Raw genomic sequence first — 18,669 nt, 5'->3', positions numbered from 1 at the left:
ACTGTGAGGGTAGGGTTGAAATTGGAAAGGTCTTGGGAGATAGGAGACAATGCGGAGGATGTATTACGCTGTGGTTTGCCTCCGTGGCTTGGAGTTCGGCGATTCCATATTTTATTGCAGATACGGCTTATATTTTCATCATGGCTGACACCTGGAGGCGGTTTATATCAGACTCTCTGCCCCTCTATTCGGCCAATTCCTTCTCTGGTGGGATAATAATAATCAATATTTCGGGCCTTTCTGCAGTCAGGCTTTACCGAAATGGTAAGGAGGCTGAATCTAGAGATGTGGAAAGAATACTATTGCACTAAACATACCAGACCTTTTCTGTAATCTAGTTCTTAGTGGTATTGAAATGTGGCGAGGGTTACAGATGTGAAATCTAGCCAAAAGATATAAGAAACTTTGGCAGAAGTAAAATGGATGGATCTGCGTGGCGCCTGCACAAGAGAGGCTGGATTCTCGCTTTGACTGGGATTGACAGGCCTACTTCGGTACTTTGGTAAAGTATCCGAGGCGTCTCGTATCTAGGGTTTAAAGGAACTGTTTCGAAACTTGCCTTGCCCTTCAAGTAACTGGTGTAAGATGAGAGAGAGAGAGAGAGTTTTAGTTGTACACAGGACCAAGCAAGACCAGCCCGATTGGCACTCGCTAGTACAACACTACTTTGTAACTATGGAACTAGGAGTTCTGGATAGGCGTTCCGCGATGGGCTGCCCATACCTACGGGACCTTGAATAATTAGTGGGCTGTCTAGTGGTTCGTGGCCCGCGATCGATGAGCCGGTTCATCACAGTGGAACGTGGAACGTGGGACAAAAGAGCTTGCTGGAAGAAGGAAAGCAAGCAGCCTCGAGACAGCAGATGGGGCATCAATGGATAGGAAGGCGGGGTTGCGGCCATTGTGCCTAACCAAGGGCCGAATGACAAATGGCCGGGCGACAGCGAGGTTGTTTTCCAACACTTGATGGAGTCACCGGCGAACAATAAATAGCCCGAGCATGGAAGGAGTAATGAATCGTCGGCATGATTTGGATAAATGGTCGAAATCCGGGGAATGGAATTTATTTTGCTCGGGTGCGGCAAACACTTTATAAGTTCAGGCCCATACCATAGTAGGATCACTTGACTTTACGACTTAGGCCCGCTGTTGCAGAATACGGTCCGTACGATCCATCGCTCGCGGTTCCTGGCGACCCATTTTAGGCCAAACAGGTACGGAACAACGGACGAAGCTGGGGATTCTTCCGGGCTGTGCTGTGTATAGATGAAATGATGTATTGTAAGCAAGAGAGTGGAGGGTCTACGGACATGAGCGACAAAGGATAATCCGAATGAGAATAGATAATAATGCTATCTCCTATGCTACCTACCTTACCTCTCCTATGCGGTGTCTGGTAAAGAAGCTCAAAGACGGCTTCTTTGTAATCGACATGCGTGGGAACCTCCGTACCGTGCTACTGTATGTCCCACACCGAGCAGTCCACCGACTAGTAAGCAATACTCCGCTGGCAGTAATTCTCTGTCTGTGTTGCTACTGCTTTGTGAATCATGATGGGGGTGATTGATTATCAGAATAGAATTGAATGAATGATTGATTAATGCTTAATGATTGCTGCAAAACTAGCTGCCACTGACTCGAATATACTAATCTAAAGTACTTCCGTATCGCTCTGGACGTCCAAACCCAAACCTCGATTCATAATCCCAGTCCCTGTCTCGCCCATCTTCTTCAGTGCCCTGGCGTCCCGGTGGCCCTGCCAGCAACCCAGTTAGTCGAATCACAGCGCATCCAGACCTGCCACCCCGGGTACTTGCTCAGGCCTGATTGGGGGCATTCCTTTTGGCCTTACTACGGGTCTTCGCCTATTCCTAGTAGTGTAGCAGTGCTTCCTAGCTGCGCTGCGCTGGTGCTGGTGCTGCTGGCTGAGTCCTTGAACGCCTCGCTCTCAAACAAAGAATCCTCCCCTCATGCCCGACTTCCAATTATCGGCACCAAAGAAAGGAAGAGTGCAGAACAAACCCGGTGCCTTGAACTGCATCTTCCTCGACCTGATCCTCCTACCATCTATCACCCTCTACCACCAACACCACCACCTAACATCCTCTCCGAATTCGTCCATCTTCCGCCGACGAATGGACTCTGATATCGCCTTTATGTCGAGGTAGCATTGAACGTCACCCACCCATTGCTGTGGCACCGAGCCAGAACAACCCCGAATTTCCCACCTCTTTCGTTCGAAGCAAACCTCACCTTTCTTCGGCCTACGAATATTCAGAATGCCTTCCCTCGTTGTGCCAGAGTCCGGCATGTCGCTGAGCAGCTCCGCGGATGCTACTTCCAAGCATGGCTCCGTCGTCCCCGAGGTCTTTGGTCTCACCCTCTCGGATAGCGTGATTGAAGACATGATCAAATGTTTTCAGAATGACAAACCTCTCCAATTGTCGTTGGGGGAACATCCGGTAAGCTTTCATATTCACTTCTGGCTGTTCCAAGAGTCTGGCAGGTTTGGTGCTTTTGAGTGAATTGTTCAACTTTGCTACAGCAGCAACTATACGATTACTTTATATCCACTTGATAATACATACAAGCACCTTCCTAACTATTTCCCCTCCAGAGTCTATCTTATGGAACGAAAACCCAGCACCTTTCCACCTCCGACGACCCATTTACTCACGAACTCTATCGAAGTTCCGATTCCGATGCCGATGCAATGGCCTTCTACGACAAGACTTCCAAGAAACAAGAGGTCGGAACAAAGAAACCCAAGATTGTCAAAGTCGAATCCAAACCCAACGCTACATTCATGGGTCTCTTCGGCGGCAAGAAGTTCAATCCCGCCCTCAAGCCTCCTGTTGCTGCGGTCAAGCCCAAGGCTACCTCGAGTGCTGGAACAGACGCAGCTCTAGCACAACTTCAATCGTCGTTGGCCACAGAGACAGCGAGGAAGGCAGGCAATACGTAAGTCGTATGTTTGGGAGGATTTCGAGTTTTAGCTGACCCGAGTAGGACGAAATATATCAAGACAGGACTCCCCGTCCCTGGGAAAAAGGGTGCTAGTAACAAGAACAAGTTTCTATCCAACAATCGATCCCTTGGTAGCGACACAACACGATCAATGCCGTCGAGTCCAGCCCTATCTGGTGTCAGGTCCCCATCAAATGGCCCCACCTCCGTACCCCTCTCACAACAACAAGCCGAACTGGCCAAGGCTGCCCGCAAGCCTATAATACATCTGCTTTCTCTTGGCCCCACGAGTGAGCAAGATCTGAGAGACATGCTACCGGAGATTGGTAGCAATGATTTCATACAAACTCTTCATAGGGTCGGAGATTTGAACGAGTCTATTGGCAAGCACGAGTTGCGAAAACAATATTGGAAGGAGCTTGACGTATGGTCATTCGCATTTCCGAACCAAGAGGACCGTCAGCTTGCAATTGATAATGCTGTCAAACAGTACGACCGCATGCGATTGGGCGTATCAGAGCCAGAGTGGGACCGATTGTTACCAAAATCGGAACGTGGTACGGGAAAGAGTTTGAGCAAATTACAAGCTCAGATTGCACGGGGTGATCTACAACGCCCACCGAAGATCAAGCTTCAAAAGGAGGATGGCTCAGGTCGCGAGACGTCCGGACCAGAGGATGAGGTTCCAATTAAGGACAAGAAGGTGTCCAAGGTGAAGGGTGATAGCATGACTAGATCTGTGTCACAACCACCTACCACCAAAACGAAGAAGGTCGGCGAGAAGGAGACACAAACGAAGAAACTGTTGGCGAAGACCTCAAAGCCTAATCTGAAGCCTATTCCGAAGCCAACAGCAGCTGCCAAAACCAAGACAGTTACCAAGACAGCGGCAAAAGTTCTGTCAAGTGAATTTGTGGAAGATTCAGATGAGGAGGATGAATTCCCCCAAAGGACTTCCAAGCCACCCAAACCGAAGCCAGTTGCTCTTCCAAAGCGTCCACGCGAAGATGATGTAGAGTCTAGTGATTCAAGTATTCCTCTAAGCAAGAAGGTCAAGAAGGATACTACAACATCCACCATTCACCGAGTTTCCGACTCGCAATCTTCTCGAACCACCAATACCTCAACCCAATCTTCTTCATCTACCAAGACCAAGGATACCTCGCCTCAAAAGTCTTCTCCTCTAGCTTCCTCGCCACCAACCAATGCATCCGATGTCGACAATTCCTCAGGAGACCGCACTTCCTCTTCATCTTCAACATCTCCTGCGAATCATCTGAGCTCCAAGAACTCTAGGTCGCCAATTCACAAGCGCCATCACAAGTCATCCTCAGTAGCCTCGTCGGTTTCCTCCACCTCGAGTCGGTACTTGAAGCCTGAGGTCATGGATTTGGCACGCAAATACCGAAGTTACTATCCAAGGTACGAGGCACTTCATAGGGAATTGGCTGGAATGAAGTCAAGGAACATTGATAAGGAGATAGCGCTGTTGGACATGCATGAAAGGCTTGCTCAGATGAAGCGGGAGATCAATGAGGGAATCGTGGAGGTTAGTTGATTTAAAACGGATCTAAATGGCTTTGATCTTCAGTTATGGGTGATGATTTCTCATATTTCATGGGGCATTGTATGATGAGATGTCACAACAGTTTCGGAATTTGGTGGGCAAGGAGCATGGGACGGGCGTTAATGTTTACTTTTCTTTTATTATAGGATGACAAAACCATGGCTGGACATTTATAAACCATGGATATTTACGACAGAGAGATTAGATGATGCTTATGACAGGCATTCAAAATAAATGCAGATACCAAGACCAGAAAAAACCGGGAGGATAGATACCAGAATAATAAAGACTTAAAAAATGATACCGGCCTTTTGACTTGCCTATTTGAGAATTTCACTACATAGCTCCATATCTTTCTTTCTTCCTGGCTAAATTCGTTATTTTCTTGCAACTGAAAAGAGATCCGACAAGGTATAGATCTAGACACTCCCCTCCTTCCCGATCAGATCAGCCCTGCCACTTTCCAGTTTCGGACATGTACATGTACATGTATGGCCTATTTGTTCGTAGGTAGCGTAGCGTAGCTCCGAAGAATGATGGATCGTCCGGCGATCCGTACACAAGTACATTCTTTTGATTATTAAAGTACGGGTATTGCTACCTAACTTAACATAAGGAGAAGGTGTTGAAGAGATGTTCCGCCAATAATCGTGTATGGAGTAAGCTCTATTTTATATAGGCGGATGGATGCATGAAAGGCCTACTGTAGGTACAAGGGATGTGATGTGATGTTTAGTGCTTTGGAGATATGGAGATAAGTACCTTTTGATTATTTGATTTCGAGTTGGATTTGCATTTGCTTTTGAGCAAAGCATGCTTGCTGGTGAGTTGAGACTTTTCTTTGGGATAAAGAAATAGGCTTTTTGGAATGGGAGTTGGGAGTGTGATTTCGTGTGTGGGGGGGATTGTGGGGTAAAAGATGTGGATGGATGTGAATGTGGAGTGAGTGGGTTTATATACTATATGATATACTTGGATGGGTGATAGGACTGCTGCGATAACGAGGTAGAGAAACAAGGGTGGAGTGGAGTAGAGCGGTTATATAGATATTTGTTCTGCTCTTCTCTTGGCGTAGAAGATATCAGGACATGTGCTGTGGTGGGTGGTTTGCTGGCTGTTGTATGTAATGTTTATTGGTGAGGTGGGGGATGACTTTGTTCATCTCGTGGCAAAGACTAATAGTCAAAGATGATGCTGGGACTTGAAAGGTTAGGTTAATGAACTGATTTTGGGGCTTGCGAGAAGGGTGGAAAAGCAAGATCGCATGGATAACTGTGCTGGAGAAAGAGTACGTATCCCGTAATAGTAATGGGATAGATAATTTGTAGCTATTATTTGAGGATTGGCTGAGACTCTATTTTCGCATAGAGAATTTCAAGGGATTGTGGAAGGAAAGGATAAGAAGAAACATTTTCTGTGTTTAGTGTACTGATGAAGAAGGGCTTGAGAAGTCCAGAGTAATGCATATGAAGCAGGGTTGCGCCGTTCAGATATTAAGCAATGGGTATCAATGAAAGCTCTGCTAACAAGTAAAATGCTCTCTAGACAATGAGAAATCAACACGGGGCGGCAATCAGGGGAACAAGAAGCTCTTGACCAGATTACCCTTAAATTTAGAAAGATAGCCATTGCTTGATTTGGGTATTTTGTCATTTGCCATGTCCGTATCAACGTATCTCATCAAACAGTACTTTTCCCAAAGCAGACCTTCCATAACCAACAGTCGAGTCCACCCATCTCCACCATATCCATCCTCAAGCACCAGAACGGGAATGAATTCAAGGTAGAGTCGCTTATTGTGTCTTGAAAAGGAGGATGGCGCAGTGGCCCAGGTAGAAGTAGATGAAGTGCTTGGTCTCGTGGGTGACGAAGGAGCCGAAGTTACGTCCAACAATGCAGTGCCAGGTTGGTCCCTTGCGCTCATCAAACTAGAGAGGAGGTCAGCTGTGGGGTCGAGTATTCGGAGGGCTTGGAGCTTAACGCACGGTCTTCTTGATGTACTGAGCAATATCCTGTTGCGGGGTCCGTTAGCTATGAAGAGGGTAGGTAGAAGGAACACGTCTACCTTCTCGACTGTGTATTTAGACATTCCTTCCTGTGCTGTAGAAACTATTAGCTACCGTGGTCTCCTAATTCGAGTCGCATGTGGTGTGCTTTAGATAGTAAACATACCAACGTCAATAGCCTCCTGCTGCATGTCATCCGTCTGAAACCCGTGTTAGATATGTCCCAATTCCCCATGTTACTCGCAATGTCGCATTTCTATAGAGGGATGGATCTCACCATGTCTGCGCTTTTGACCTGGGCTACAAGAAGTGTTGGTTAGCATTGTTTTGTTCACAGTATGACGCGACTTGGGCAGCAGGTTTGCCTTACCCTCGAGCTTGTCCTTAATGTTGATACCCTTCTCGGACGCCATGATTTCGGTGCTTTGCTATCGTTTAGGCGTAAATGTGATTGTCTGCTGTGTTCAGACTTCGAGGGGTGGTTTCTGGAGGTGGCTGTTTGCGTTACTTCGGATCTGCACTTTGGATCTACAAGGTGATTGAATTTCTTAAGAAGCGAGTATTATCCGTATATCGAGTATGCGACTGGATGGGAATTATTCTTGGATAGGTAAAGGATTGATCCTTGGGGTGGTTATAAATTCGAAGTAGATGCGAATATTGTCAAGAATTCAGAAGTCCGGCTTTGGAGGGCTATAATACCAGGATATCATTGGCTGAACGTTAGCTGCGGTAGACCCCTGTAGCGGAGTTGGTAGCGCCGCGCCTGCAAAATTATTATCGCAAAAATATTATAAGACAACTTCCTTCCCCTCCCTGCAAATCTTCTACAACAATGGAGTCCTCACGTATCTTCATAAAGGGTCTGCCCCCGACCATATCAGAAGAGGACTTCAAGAATCATTTCAGTGCAAAGTCTGCAATCACAGATGCTAAATTGATTCCCCATCGAAGAATTGGATATATTGGCTACAAATCTCCCGAAGATGCTGCCAAAGCAGTCAAATACTTTAACAAATCATTTATTCGCATGTCCAAGATAGGAGTGGAGCTTGCACGACCCGTATGCATTCTTCTAGAATCTATTGGGACCTTATGCTGACTTGATCTAGATTTCTGATGCGACCTTGCCAATATCGAGGAAAGCCCAACGGGAACAAGACAGAGAAAATGCAAAGATCTTCCAGGCACAGCGGGAGAGCCGGGAAGCAGCCTCAAAAGAGAAGCTGAATGCTGCCACCAAAAGGAAACGAAGCGATGTCGATGAGGAAGACCCTAAGCTGAAGGAGTTCTTGGAAGTCATGCAGCCAGCATCGAAAGCGAAAAAGTGGGCGACGGAAGTAGAAAATGATGTCACGGACGAGCCACCTTTGAAGATCCAGGCTATTGAGGTCCCAGAGGCAGAGAGTGACGATGAATACGAGTCGGTACCGAAGAAATCGAGGAAGAGCAGCCCGCCCAGGCCTCCTGCGCCCGTACCCGCTCCCATCCAAGCTGTCGTAGAGGCTCCTGCAGAGGACGAGCCAATGGTCGACATTAGTGCTATTGATGCTACAGACGATGACTGGCTTAGGAGTCGAACGAACAGAGTTTTAGATTTGATGGACCCAGAAGACATTGCTCCCGCACAAAGTTCCAAGAACAATGTAGAAGTCGTCAAAGCCATAAATGCACCTATCATTGACGAGGAGCCTGAGGAGCAATTCGAGGGCTTTGAGGATGAGCAGGAGACTCCAAAGCCAGACCTTGTCCGCGATGCAATAGCTGCAAATGGACGCCTCTTCGTTCGAAATCTTCCCTATACTGCAACTGAGGAGGACCTCAGAAAACACTTCGAACCATATGGATCACTTGAAGAGGTATGCATCTTCCTATTCTTTCGTGTTTTTCCTGCCATTGTGATGAATATCCAGATAGGGACAGCTTATGCTATAAGCATTTGATGAGAACTGGACGATATATTTTAGTAGATGCTTCGTGTTTTCTGAAGGCATACAATCTTTAACTCATAATACAACAACAAATTAGTTGCCGATGCTGATGTACAATCCTAGGTCCATCTGCCGGTTGATGCTTCAGGGACGAGCAAAGGGTTCGTGCTGGTCCAGTATACGGACCCAGCTACCGCTGCAGAAGCTTATCATAACCTTGATGGTGAGCCATTTCAGGGCAGGCTTTTGCATATCTTGTCTGCCGCTGCAAAACGAGAGAACAAGCTGGACGAGTTTGCTATAGCAAAGCTACCACTCAAGAAGCAGAAGCAGATCAAGAAGAAAGCAGAAGCTTCTTCGGCCACGTTCAACTGGAACTCCTTGTTCATGAACCAAGATGCTGTGAATTCGACTATTGCTGCCCGACTTGGGGTATCGAAATCTGAATTGTTGGATCCAACATCTGCAGATGCTGGTGTAAAGCAAGCCATAGCAGAAACGACAGTCATCCAGGAAAGCAAGTCGTATTTCGCAAAGAACGGGGTTGACCTCGAAGCTTTCAAGAAACGTGAACGAGGCGATACATCCATTCTTGTCAAGAACTTTCCATTTGGTATGACACTTGAAGAGTTGCGCAAGATGTTTGAAGAATTTGGCCAGGTCCTTCGTGTATTGATGCCTCCGACCGGTACGATTGCGATAGTCGAATTCGCCCAGCCATCGCATGCGCGGGCAGCATTCGGAAGTTTGGCATACCGCCGTATGAAGGATTCTATCTTGTATCTGGAAAAGGCACCTAAAGATCTGTTCACCGTTGTGAGTAGTAATGCCGAGGTGGTTTCTTCAGATCGAAAGACAGATGCCGGAGATCAGAAATTATCAGGATCTGACCTTCTCGAGAAAGATGATACAGAGGGACTTGATACCTCGACGTTATTCGTTCGGAATCTCAACTTTACTACAACTAGTGATCGTTTGACCGAGACATTCAAGCCCCTAGATGGCTTCATGTCTGCTCGCGTAAACACCAAGACCGATGCGAAGAAACCAGGCCAGGTTCTCAGTATGGGCTTTGGTTTTCTTGAGTTCAAGTCCAAGGCCCAGGCCCAAGCAGCACTTAAGGCGATGGATGGCTACATGCTGGAAGGTCACAAGCTACTCATCAAGGCTTCACACAAGGGAGCTGATGCAGCTGAAGATCGGAGGAAGGAAGATAGAGCAAGAAAGATGGCTGGCAAACGGACAAAGATCATCATTAAGAATCTGCCTTTCGAAGCGACCAAGAAAGATGTGCGAACTCTTTTCAGTTCGTACGGCCAACTCCGCTCGGTTCGTGTTCCTAAAAAGTTCGATCACTCGACTCGTGGGTTCGCCTTTGCCGACTTCATTACGGCCCGAGAAGCGGAGAATGCACTAGAGGCTTTGAAAGACACTCATCTTCTTGGTCGTCGTCTCGTCATTGAGTTTGCTTCAGGGGACGCTCTCGATGCAGAGGAAGAAATCGAGAAGATGCAGAAGAAAGTTAGCGGTCAAGTTAACAAAGTCGCATTACAGAACCTCACTGGCGGAGGTCGTAAGAAATTCAATATTGATGGGAACGATGGAGAGGAGGATTGAAGATATTCTTAAGGTATTTGTCGATAATATCTCGCCTCCTTGGCTCCAATTCTGCCAAGCGAGATTCCCCTTGCCGCAATATAGCAACGCTATTAGCTGGAATCCCTTCCTACAGAGCCTCGACTTAACTCCTAGGCCCACCAAGAAAATCAATGGCTCCAATATCGATGCCCCGCAAATTTGACAATTTGTGCAAGCCAAGGAATGTCTAAAGATTTACTCTCTTATTGTCTCGGCGATAATGGAACAAGGCAGCACCATGCTGTATTTTAGTAATGTACGTGGAATTCCGAACGTTGCCCGGTGAAATGGCCATGGTAGGCTATTCTAGGCAAGTTCCCAGATCAACAAGATGAAGCATTCCTCTGGTAACAAGTAACAAACATGTAAGGTTAGCTTCCTCTCCAAAAACAGACATCCTTGCATGGGATGAACAGAATTCTATCTAGGAAAACTGCCCTTGTTTCGTCTAATATTATTACTCCAATATTATGCATATTCAAGCTCGGATGAGCCTACTTCTTTCCACTTATATCCTGTTGGCTGCTCATTTCATTCTCAAGCACCTATTGACATTCCCTCTAAAAGTCAGCCGTGACCCCAGGCTTTTGCCATTCCTTTAAGCATTTCTTACTACAATCCTTACTCTGGTGTGCACAGCCTTTACGATTTCATGTGCATTTGTCCTGGTGACGACACTGCAGCAGAAGCATTCTTTATCTTTAATTTTACGATCCATGGCGCAAACTTTGCACTCCAACTATCCAGTATTGGACGCGTCCAGGCAGCCTCTTTCGGATTCAGCTGGTAATTCTCAACTTCAAGGTTTAACTTCAGGTACATATCATGATAGTAAGGAATTTGAATCCCGGCCGGATAGACCCATGTATCCAACGCCAACAGTACCATCAACACATCAGTCTTTGGTACCATTAATAGAACGACGGCAAAGACAACAGCATAATCAACGAAGAAGACAACAAAAGTATAGCCGGAATCCAATCGTGGATTCTGGTCTTTATAAAGCATATCGAGATCGACAGAACAAGGATGGAAATCCAGAAGACCATAAATGGCCACGGCGGCTTGAGATTGCTTTCTTGGATGGTATGTATGATTCCTTAACGACCGTCCTGGCGCTGACATTTTGCAGCCCTGATCGATATCCCGCATATGGGAAGGCGAAAGTTTTCCTTTCGTGGGAAACCTCATGGCCGTAATGAGTTGATCAAGGAATATTTATGGATTGCGTATCTGGAAAGTCTTCCGCCTGGTCAACCACCAGACATGTCAATGGCTCGGACGCGGAAGCAGGTTTCCAGTCATATCCAAGTTTTGAAGACTTTTTTCAAAGACCATCCCGCATGTGAGGCAGCTCATCGAGAAGTTTGAACCTAGCTGACTGGAATAGATGAACGCCTCTTTCCACCAAAGCAGATTGCAAAGAATGGATTTGAGGACTCTTTCAAGAATGACCCATGCCTGAGAGCGCTTTCACAGGGTCGATTACCACATAAACGATATGATCATTATGATGAGATCAGTCAGATGATGAAGACGCATCACCCGCCTATGAAGCCGACTATGTTTTGGTTACTTATTACCAGTATAACTATCGAAAGCGGGAGAAATACTGGCGAACAGGATTTGTACAACGAAGGAATTGTCTTACACAAGTACACCGGCCTATCAGCTCAAAGACCACGCGCCAGTCTGGAATCAATCCCGAATTGGCGTCAACGCTTTCCTATCCTTTCCACCGCGCGAGATCTAGACTGTGACATTATCCACATGGACACATCTCTCAGTCTAATGTCAACTTACCCGCCAGCAGGAGCAGAGTTGGTTTCTCGAACCGAACTTTCCATGCCTGGGTGCGAGCTAGAAAACTGCGTCTGGCAAATCAATACCTCGTTCACGATGCCACCTACTCTCAGCCGCAATCCCACCATCGATCTCGACGAAGAATCTTCGACATCCATCAATCACGTCGTGTCTGTGACTCAAGACGAGACTCGCATCAAAGTTCCCTTTCCTGCAAAGGTATGGGCACACGCGCTCACCTGTCTCACTGATGCACAGCTTCGTTATGAGGAGAGACGCAAGTCCTACCATCCCAATTCCGAATCGCGGAAATCCGCGAGAGAATACGTGGATCAGATTTCTATGTATCAAGCTATACAGTCCTCGCCATCCAACGGTCATCCCTTCGAAACACGAGCTATCATCCTGTGGACCTTCCGCAAAGCATCACACGGCGAGCCCAGTGCCACGAGCTGGAGATACTTGGACGCTGCTCCTCCACGCCGGAGCGTGATGAGCCCGAGTCCGCATCACAGCAGCCAGTTGTCGGCGATTATGCACGAGAACTTCAATGCGTTCGTCGAGCCAGCCCACCAGCCTAGCATGCTCGATGCGTTTCCCGCACCTAATCTGCATAGTTCGTTTGCGAACCAGGGGTACGGGTTCACGGCGCCGACGGGCTTTGAAATGCCGCCTGAGAATTTGAGCTTTTCCAGTACGGTGACGGCAGATAGCGATGGCACGCTTGTTGGGGAGACAGAGTCGAACATCAATCACTACCTTGCGAATGCGAATGTGAACGTCAATATGGATTATAGCCACGATGCGCATAATTGGCCCTTGCCTGGCAGCGAGAGCTTTGGGGAAGATCCGGCTTGGGGCAATTATCCGGCACCGAGTAGTACGCCGCAGATCGCCTGGGATGCCCCGAGTGAAGCCAAAATGGCTGATCAGTGGAATAATGGGATGGATGGGAAGCCTATTGCCTGGGCTGACGAGTCGACGCCGACGCAAAAGAATGGATGGGAGGGGAGTCCTGTGGATAAACATTGGGCTCCTGAGTTGGAAGCAGATGACAATATCAATCCTGCCAATCAGCCTGGTTACGAACAGATGGAACAGAGCATCGAGCATAGTCTTGAGGAGAAGTTACGGCCGTGGATTCAACATCACTCTGCTGAGGACGCCGTGACTGCCAATTTTGCTCATGATGGGGTGTCGGGTTCTAGTATTCCGAATTTGGAAGCAATTGTTGAAGCGAATAGTAAGGAGACGTGGGGTGATGTGGAGACAAGGGAGGAAGGATGGGTTGATGTTCCTAGTGGGGATGACTTTGATTTTGCCAGATTGGAACAGTTAAAGTGAAGGGGAGAATTGAACTTTAGAGAAGTTTCACAGCGCAGGGTTGGGCATTGTAATGTGTGTGGGAGTTTGGGATGTTAGAATTTTGGGATGGGTTGATTGGTCTTTACGACAGCTAATAATATTATTATTTCATGACTTATGACTTATGAACATGTCACTATCACTTCTTGTCCATTATGAACTTCTGGCAATGTATTATCGCTTGTTAGATATCGGTCACGTGGCTATAAATTAACCCCTTTTTTGACTCTCACTATCCATTTTCGGTCAAATACTAACTCGCTTCCTCACTTCCTCTTGCCGCCTTAGATTCATGCCTTGATTCGACTCATAATTATGTATTGACAATACTCGATTTTATGTTAAATAGTCCTACTCCAGTCCAGGTAAGGAGCTCATACTGATTAGTCATCCCGTAAAGGGATCCACCACCACCCGCACCCAAGCCAAGGGGCTTGGAGCGATCTAGGGTTTGTAGCTTTTGCTCTTGGCGGCTCGTTTATGCTGACTTCTATCTACACTTTTACTCCTTGCTCTTATTACCTTGTGTATAAGAGCTATTTCAGTGTTATTACAGAGATTATTCTATACTAGGTCCTTTCTATCTAAGCCAGATACCTAGTCCTTAGATAGGTATATCCTCTAATCCACTACAAAACTCCTATATTAATAGCATAGAGCCCTATAGATATCCATCTAGCGTAGTATTAAAGGGCGGTTCTTTCCCTAATATTTCCTTCCTGCTAGCTATTTGCTAGCCTTTCACGTATACTGCATTGCTAGGGAAAACAAAAAAAACTCAGACAAGCCTACTTATTAGGGGCAAATATCCTAACATGCCTTCGTGCTCCTCTCACTCAAGTAATCCGAAGTCATTTCCTTTTATGCTTTCAGATAATCAAGACTTCATAGGTATCCATCCACGACGGCCCAGTCCTAGCTCTTGGAAAACACGAGAAGAGAAGACGTTCCCGTGCGAGATAAAATCGTGGTGTTAGTAATGACTCGGATTGAGAAAATCGGTGTGGTGCAGGATTCAGCAGGAGGTGAGGCGTAGTGCTCACTCTGCATAAGCTCGGCAATTACTTCGTGGGTATGGTACCTTGCTATACGCCGTACTGTATGCATCGCACGCGCCTTCTCCTTAAATTTAGAATGTGTGTATTTTGACTTGAAAAAAATCATGTTTACGCAAGCAAACGCGAGATAAGAGTAGAGGTCAACACTCGGCAGTTTTTCGTCTGGCCTTGATGAGCTGCTTTCTAGGTAGTTTCTTGTTTCTTGCTCGTCTGAGATTGATCGCCAGGGGTCTAGTTACGGGGAATCGGAGTGGTTACTAGACACTTGCCTACCCTGAGCTAGCCGCCCGTCACTTATCGCCCTTGTCCGTGAGGCCCCTGCACTACTTTCAGCCTTTCCAGCCATTTGCGGCGACGGCAAGTGTGCGAAGCGTTTCAATCACGAAAATAATAGTGGGCTCAGGGGCGGGCTGGGCTGTGCTGTGCTGTGCTGCGCTGTGGTGCGGTGTGCTGGCATGATGGTTGACAGCAGATGGTAATTTATGGTCAAATCAGATGGTACTCTACAGTACAGTATACGAAGGTGCACTCCGCGTATGGTCAAATCGCGATCTGCTGGTAAACTCTTGGCTTGGTAGATGGTGGATGGTACAGCAGATGGTTATGGTTACTGCAGCGATTATACTAAATGTCCCATTGGCTGACGGCGCTTTCGCCATACAGTATCTATTCTTGACTTTGCACTAAGGTACCTAGGTACCTTACTGTATGTACCTACTGTACCGTTGGTATCTTCATGTGCCTGGCCTGCGACTAGGGCCTAGATATTCAACTAAATCCCCGTCCGCGCCTCCACGCCTCTCCTCCAGCCAATCCAAGTCCAGCACGTCAAGCTCTATCTTGTTTGCATTGACCTCACAAGCTCATGTCCACTGATCATCCTTCTTTCATCATCCGGAGCTACCAAGAACCTTGATCATCACATATATCCTGGATCATCCCATCCCCATCACCCACACGCAGTATCTCCTTTGGGCCCTAGTCTATCTAGGTGATGCGACTAGGACTTCATATACCCAATTGATCCTCCTCCTCTGCAGCATCCTCCTCACCACGCTCATTTTCGTCCAAATAATTCTTAATCCAACATGTTGCTCAAGAACACCCTCGCTGCTGTTTTGCTCGTTGGCGCCGCCGCGATTGCTGCCCCCTCAACTCCGTAAGTCGCGCATCTCAAGACCTACAAGTTTGCGCTTACTCATTGCTCCACAGAAACACACTCTCTAAACGTTCCGTCGATTTCTCATGGGGAAGCCAGAAAGTGAGAGGAGTGAATATCGGTGGATGGCTCGTGTTGGAACCGTTCATCAGTAAGAATCCCTAGTATCGTATGTACGTAGTAATTAATTGCTCACCTTTTTCAGCCCCGTCTATCTTCCAGGCACTTGACCAATCCCTAGGAATCGTGGATGAGTATACTCTTACAAATAAATTGGGTACGACTGCAGCATACAACATCCTCAAACCTCATTGGGACAGCTGGGTTACGTTTGCGGACTTCCAAAAGATTGCCGATGCAGGCTTTAACACCGTAAGGATTCCAATCGGATACTGGGCGTATGCCAGCTTGGAGAATGGTGAGACATACACGCCGGGCGCTGCGCCATATATCGACGCTGCGATAGACTGGGCAAGGGGTACCGGCCTGAAGATTTGGATTGATTTGCACGGAGCTCCTGGTTCGCAAAACGGCTTCGACAACAGTGGTCAAAGAATGGACAAGCCAACATGGCAATCGGGAGACTCGGTAGCTCAGACTTTGTCTGTTCTCGAAACGATTTCGAACAAGTACGCGCAAGCACAGTACCAGGACGTTGTAGTCGCAATTGAGCTCCTTAACGAACCTTTAAGCTCGGAACTCGACTTTGACGACCTCAAAGAGTTTTATCGTAATGGTTATGACCAAGTCCGTGCAGTCAGCAATACTCCTGTCGTGATTCAAGACGGCTTTGTTTCACCAAAAACCTACAATGGCTTCCTCTCCACTTCAGACAATGCTCAAAATGGTAAGAGATGATTTGTTACAAATCCATACGAGTTACACAGCTAATAAATCTTAGTTGTCGTGGATCACCATGAGTACCAAGTATTTACCGACGACTTCGTAGCCTTGCAGAACTGGCAACACAGACAGTTAGTTTGCAATAACGTAGCCAGCTACGCATCCGGATCCGACAAATGGGTCATTGTGGGCGAGTGGACCGCAGCGGAGACAGACTGCGCGCCGGCTCTAAATGGATATAACATTGGTTCGAGATACGACGGCACCTATCCCAATTCTACATACGTCGGGTCTTGCGCCGACAAGAACAACATCGCCAACTGGGACGACACTATGAAAGGCGACGTCAAAGGCTACATCGAGGCCCAGATTTCAGCTTTCGAGAGCCATACACAGGGATGGGTTTTCTGGAACTTCAAGACGGAAGCTGCTCATGAGTGGGACGCGTTTGCACTGTTGGACGCGGGTATTTTCCCACAGCCGTTAACAAACCAGGACTTTGGTTCCATTTGTTCTTGAGGTATAAAATCAATTCGGGTGTTGGGGATAGGTCTTAATGAGGGCTTTACATAGAAGGATTGGGGGGCACAGAATTTTTACGCATTCATTACATAGAGGATGGGAGGATTAGACATTCCGATGGGACATACCGGTTTACATTATACCCAGGGCATGATAAGGCAGTCATAACCAATGGTATATTGCTCTGCAAGAGAAAGGCAAATAAGTTCACTTCGAATTACCCTTTTCGCGTTTTGCTTTAGTAGGAGAAGCGTTTGTCTCGAAGTTCAGCACAGAACTCTCGCGGAAGAAAAGGGGGGAGGCTTGAGCTTGCGTGGATAGAAAAGCGGCACTCATTCATTTAACGATTTCTACCGCTTAATGCATTGAAAGCTAATGCCCCTTCTGCTATTTACCCATGAAGAGGTTAGGTCTTGGCAGCTGACTAAGATCTTGAACACGTCTTAGCCTCCCCTCCCTCTCCTCTCTTCTCACATCTTTAACCTCTTCAAGCACCAGGTCTTTGTTGAGTTGTTTTATCCAAGTAATAACATTGTTAAGTCTTGATATTCTGCAGAGCCGTGCTCTTAAGGCAGATAGATAGATACCTTATCAATCTGCCTCCATGCAAGATGATGACTTTTTGATTTCTTCATCTTCATAATCAAGCTGCAATTATTTATACTTGAAGTATTTACAGTTGTTGTTGTGTTTTTAGAATTTCTGGCTCCTGGTACTGTGGTGTAATTGCATGTTCATGTTCTTGTTCTTGGTTTTGTTCGCTAGGTGCTTGGAAAAGCTGCACAGTTGGGGATGAGCTAGATAAAGGTCTTTTTAATCGTTTTGCGCTCGTTGTGGTCTTTCGTTTCCCATGTCCTTGCAAGTATTCGATATCTTTTGCTAATAAGATGCAGACTTTAATCATGTACGGCCAAGCTGGTACCGTGGGCCATAATCACAGACATGCAACGTCGTTTGATCATCTGTGACTTCTCACCTCAAAGGTCAAAAATAGGCCATGCCGTTGCTCATACCTTCTGAATCTTCAACGCGGAAGTTGGAGGGGCTGTTATCCGGCAAGCGGCACGTGAAGACGAGATATGGTAAAGATGTATAGATGCTGAAAGGTATCGTCCCATTGAATCTAGCATAGGTAAATATGTCCGGAGTCTCAGATTAGACTAACACATCCACATTCAATACCTTAGTCCCGCCCACTTGCGCACTTAAAGGCAGAACTATATCCTAACTCTTCTTTCGATTTTGGGCAACCGTGACACACAGTATTTTGCATCGACGGCTACCATACAGAGCGTCGATGTGAAGCGTCACCGAGAAGCATTGGAGAGGGTAGTATCAAAGGAATTCAGCTATGCCTTCCCCAACTCCACGGCGTAGTCAATATACAACGCCCCTCTTGGATGTCGCCAATGCGAATAGCAAGACTCGCCCCATCCGACCTACAGCCAACGGCGTAAGGTCTCCTATTGGTAGAGTTGCTCCCTCGAAGGATCTTCGATCTCCTGTGAAAAGGTTTACAAGACCTTCCCCTGAAGGAGTTCCTACAATCCAGGAGCTTCGACTTAGGCTTGCTCAAGGTCGCAAGCCGAGCCTACAACGGAGCTGCACCAGTCCTGGACCAAAATCCCACATGGACGGTTCAGATACTATGAAGCTTCTTGGCTCTGGGACTTCTCCCCGTTCAAAGCCTTCGACACCTTCAAGACTTCGCTTTACTCAAATCATTGAACCTGATGTCGACGATGATGTCGTTGTCGCTGTCTCTCCAACATTCACTGGCAATGAACCTCCCACTGTGAGTGAATTGTTG

General features: G+C 47.0%; 5 protein-coding genes across 5 annotated transcripts; 4 read left to right on the top strand and 1 right to left on the bottom strand.

Moving 5' to 3' along the window:
• Positions 1-2,279: 2,279 nt before the first annotated feature.
• On the top strand, positions 2,280-4,525 carry LHYA1_G004717 (uncharacterized protein; the record flags this gene model as incomplete). Its single annotated transcript, XM_031149674.1, has 3 exons — positions 2,280-2,462; positions 2,618-2,961; positions 3,010-4,525. The coding sequence occupies 3 exons, from the start codon at positions 2,280-2,282 to the stop codon at positions 4,523-4,525; spliced, it is 2,043 nt and encodes a 680-aa protein (XP_031005535.1).
• A 1,582-nt stretch (positions 4,526-6,107) lies between these two features.
• On the bottom strand, positions 6,108-6,953 carry LHYA1_G004716 (uncharacterized protein; the record flags this gene model as incomplete). Its single annotated transcript, XM_031149673.1, has 4 exons — positions 6,108-6,565; positions 6,707-6,740; positions 6,818-6,840; positions 6,911-6,953. 4 exons carry the CDS (start codon positions 6,951-6,953, stop codon positions 6,108-6,110), a joined length of 558 nt encoding a protein of 185 aa, XP_031005534.1.
• Positions 6,954-7,375: 422 nt separating this feature from the next.
• On the top strand, positions 7,376-10,088 carry mrd-1 (Multiple RNA-binding domain-containing protein; the record flags this gene model as incomplete). Its single annotated transcript, XM_031149672.1, has 3 exons — positions 7,376-7,603; positions 7,653-8,399; positions 8,595-10,088. 3 exons carry the CDS (start codon positions 7,376-7,378, stop codon positions 10,086-10,088), a joined length of 2,469 nt encoding a protein of 822 aa, XP_031005533.1.
• Positions 10,089-10,972: 884 nt separating this feature from the next.
• Positions 10,973-13,256, top strand: AbaA (Conidiophore development regulator; the record flags this gene model as incomplete). Its single annotated transcript, XM_031149671.1, has 3 exons — positions 10,973-11,195; positions 11,242-11,454; positions 11,500-13,256. 3 exons carry the CDS (start codon positions 10,973-10,975, stop codon positions 13,254-13,256), a joined length of 2,193 nt encoding a protein of 730 aa, XP_031005532.1.
• A 2,167-nt stretch (positions 13,257-15,423) lies between these two features.
• Positions 15,424-16,856, top strand: XOG1 (Glucan 1,3-beta-glucosidase; the record flags this gene model as incomplete). Its single annotated transcript, XM_031149670.1, has 4 exons — positions 15,424-15,494; positions 15,548-15,645; positions 15,700-16,341; positions 16,396-16,856. 4 exons carry the CDS (start codon positions 15,424-15,426, stop codon positions 16,854-16,856), a joined length of 1,272 nt encoding a protein of 423 aa, XP_031005539.1.
• Positions 16,857-18,669: the final 1,813 nt, after the last annotated feature.

The sequence above is a fragment of the Lachnellula hyalina genome (assembly GCF_007821495.1).
Source record: "Lachnellula hyalina strain CBS 185.66 chromosome Unknown contig00063, whole genome shotgun sequence".
Taxonomy (NCBI): domain Eukaryota; kingdom Fungi; phylum Ascomycota; class Leotiomycetes; order Helotiales; family Lachnaceae; genus Lachnellula; species Lachnellula hyalina.
Note: the sequence above shows the minus strand (reverse complement) of the source record. Positions and strands in the feature narration are given on the sequence as shown.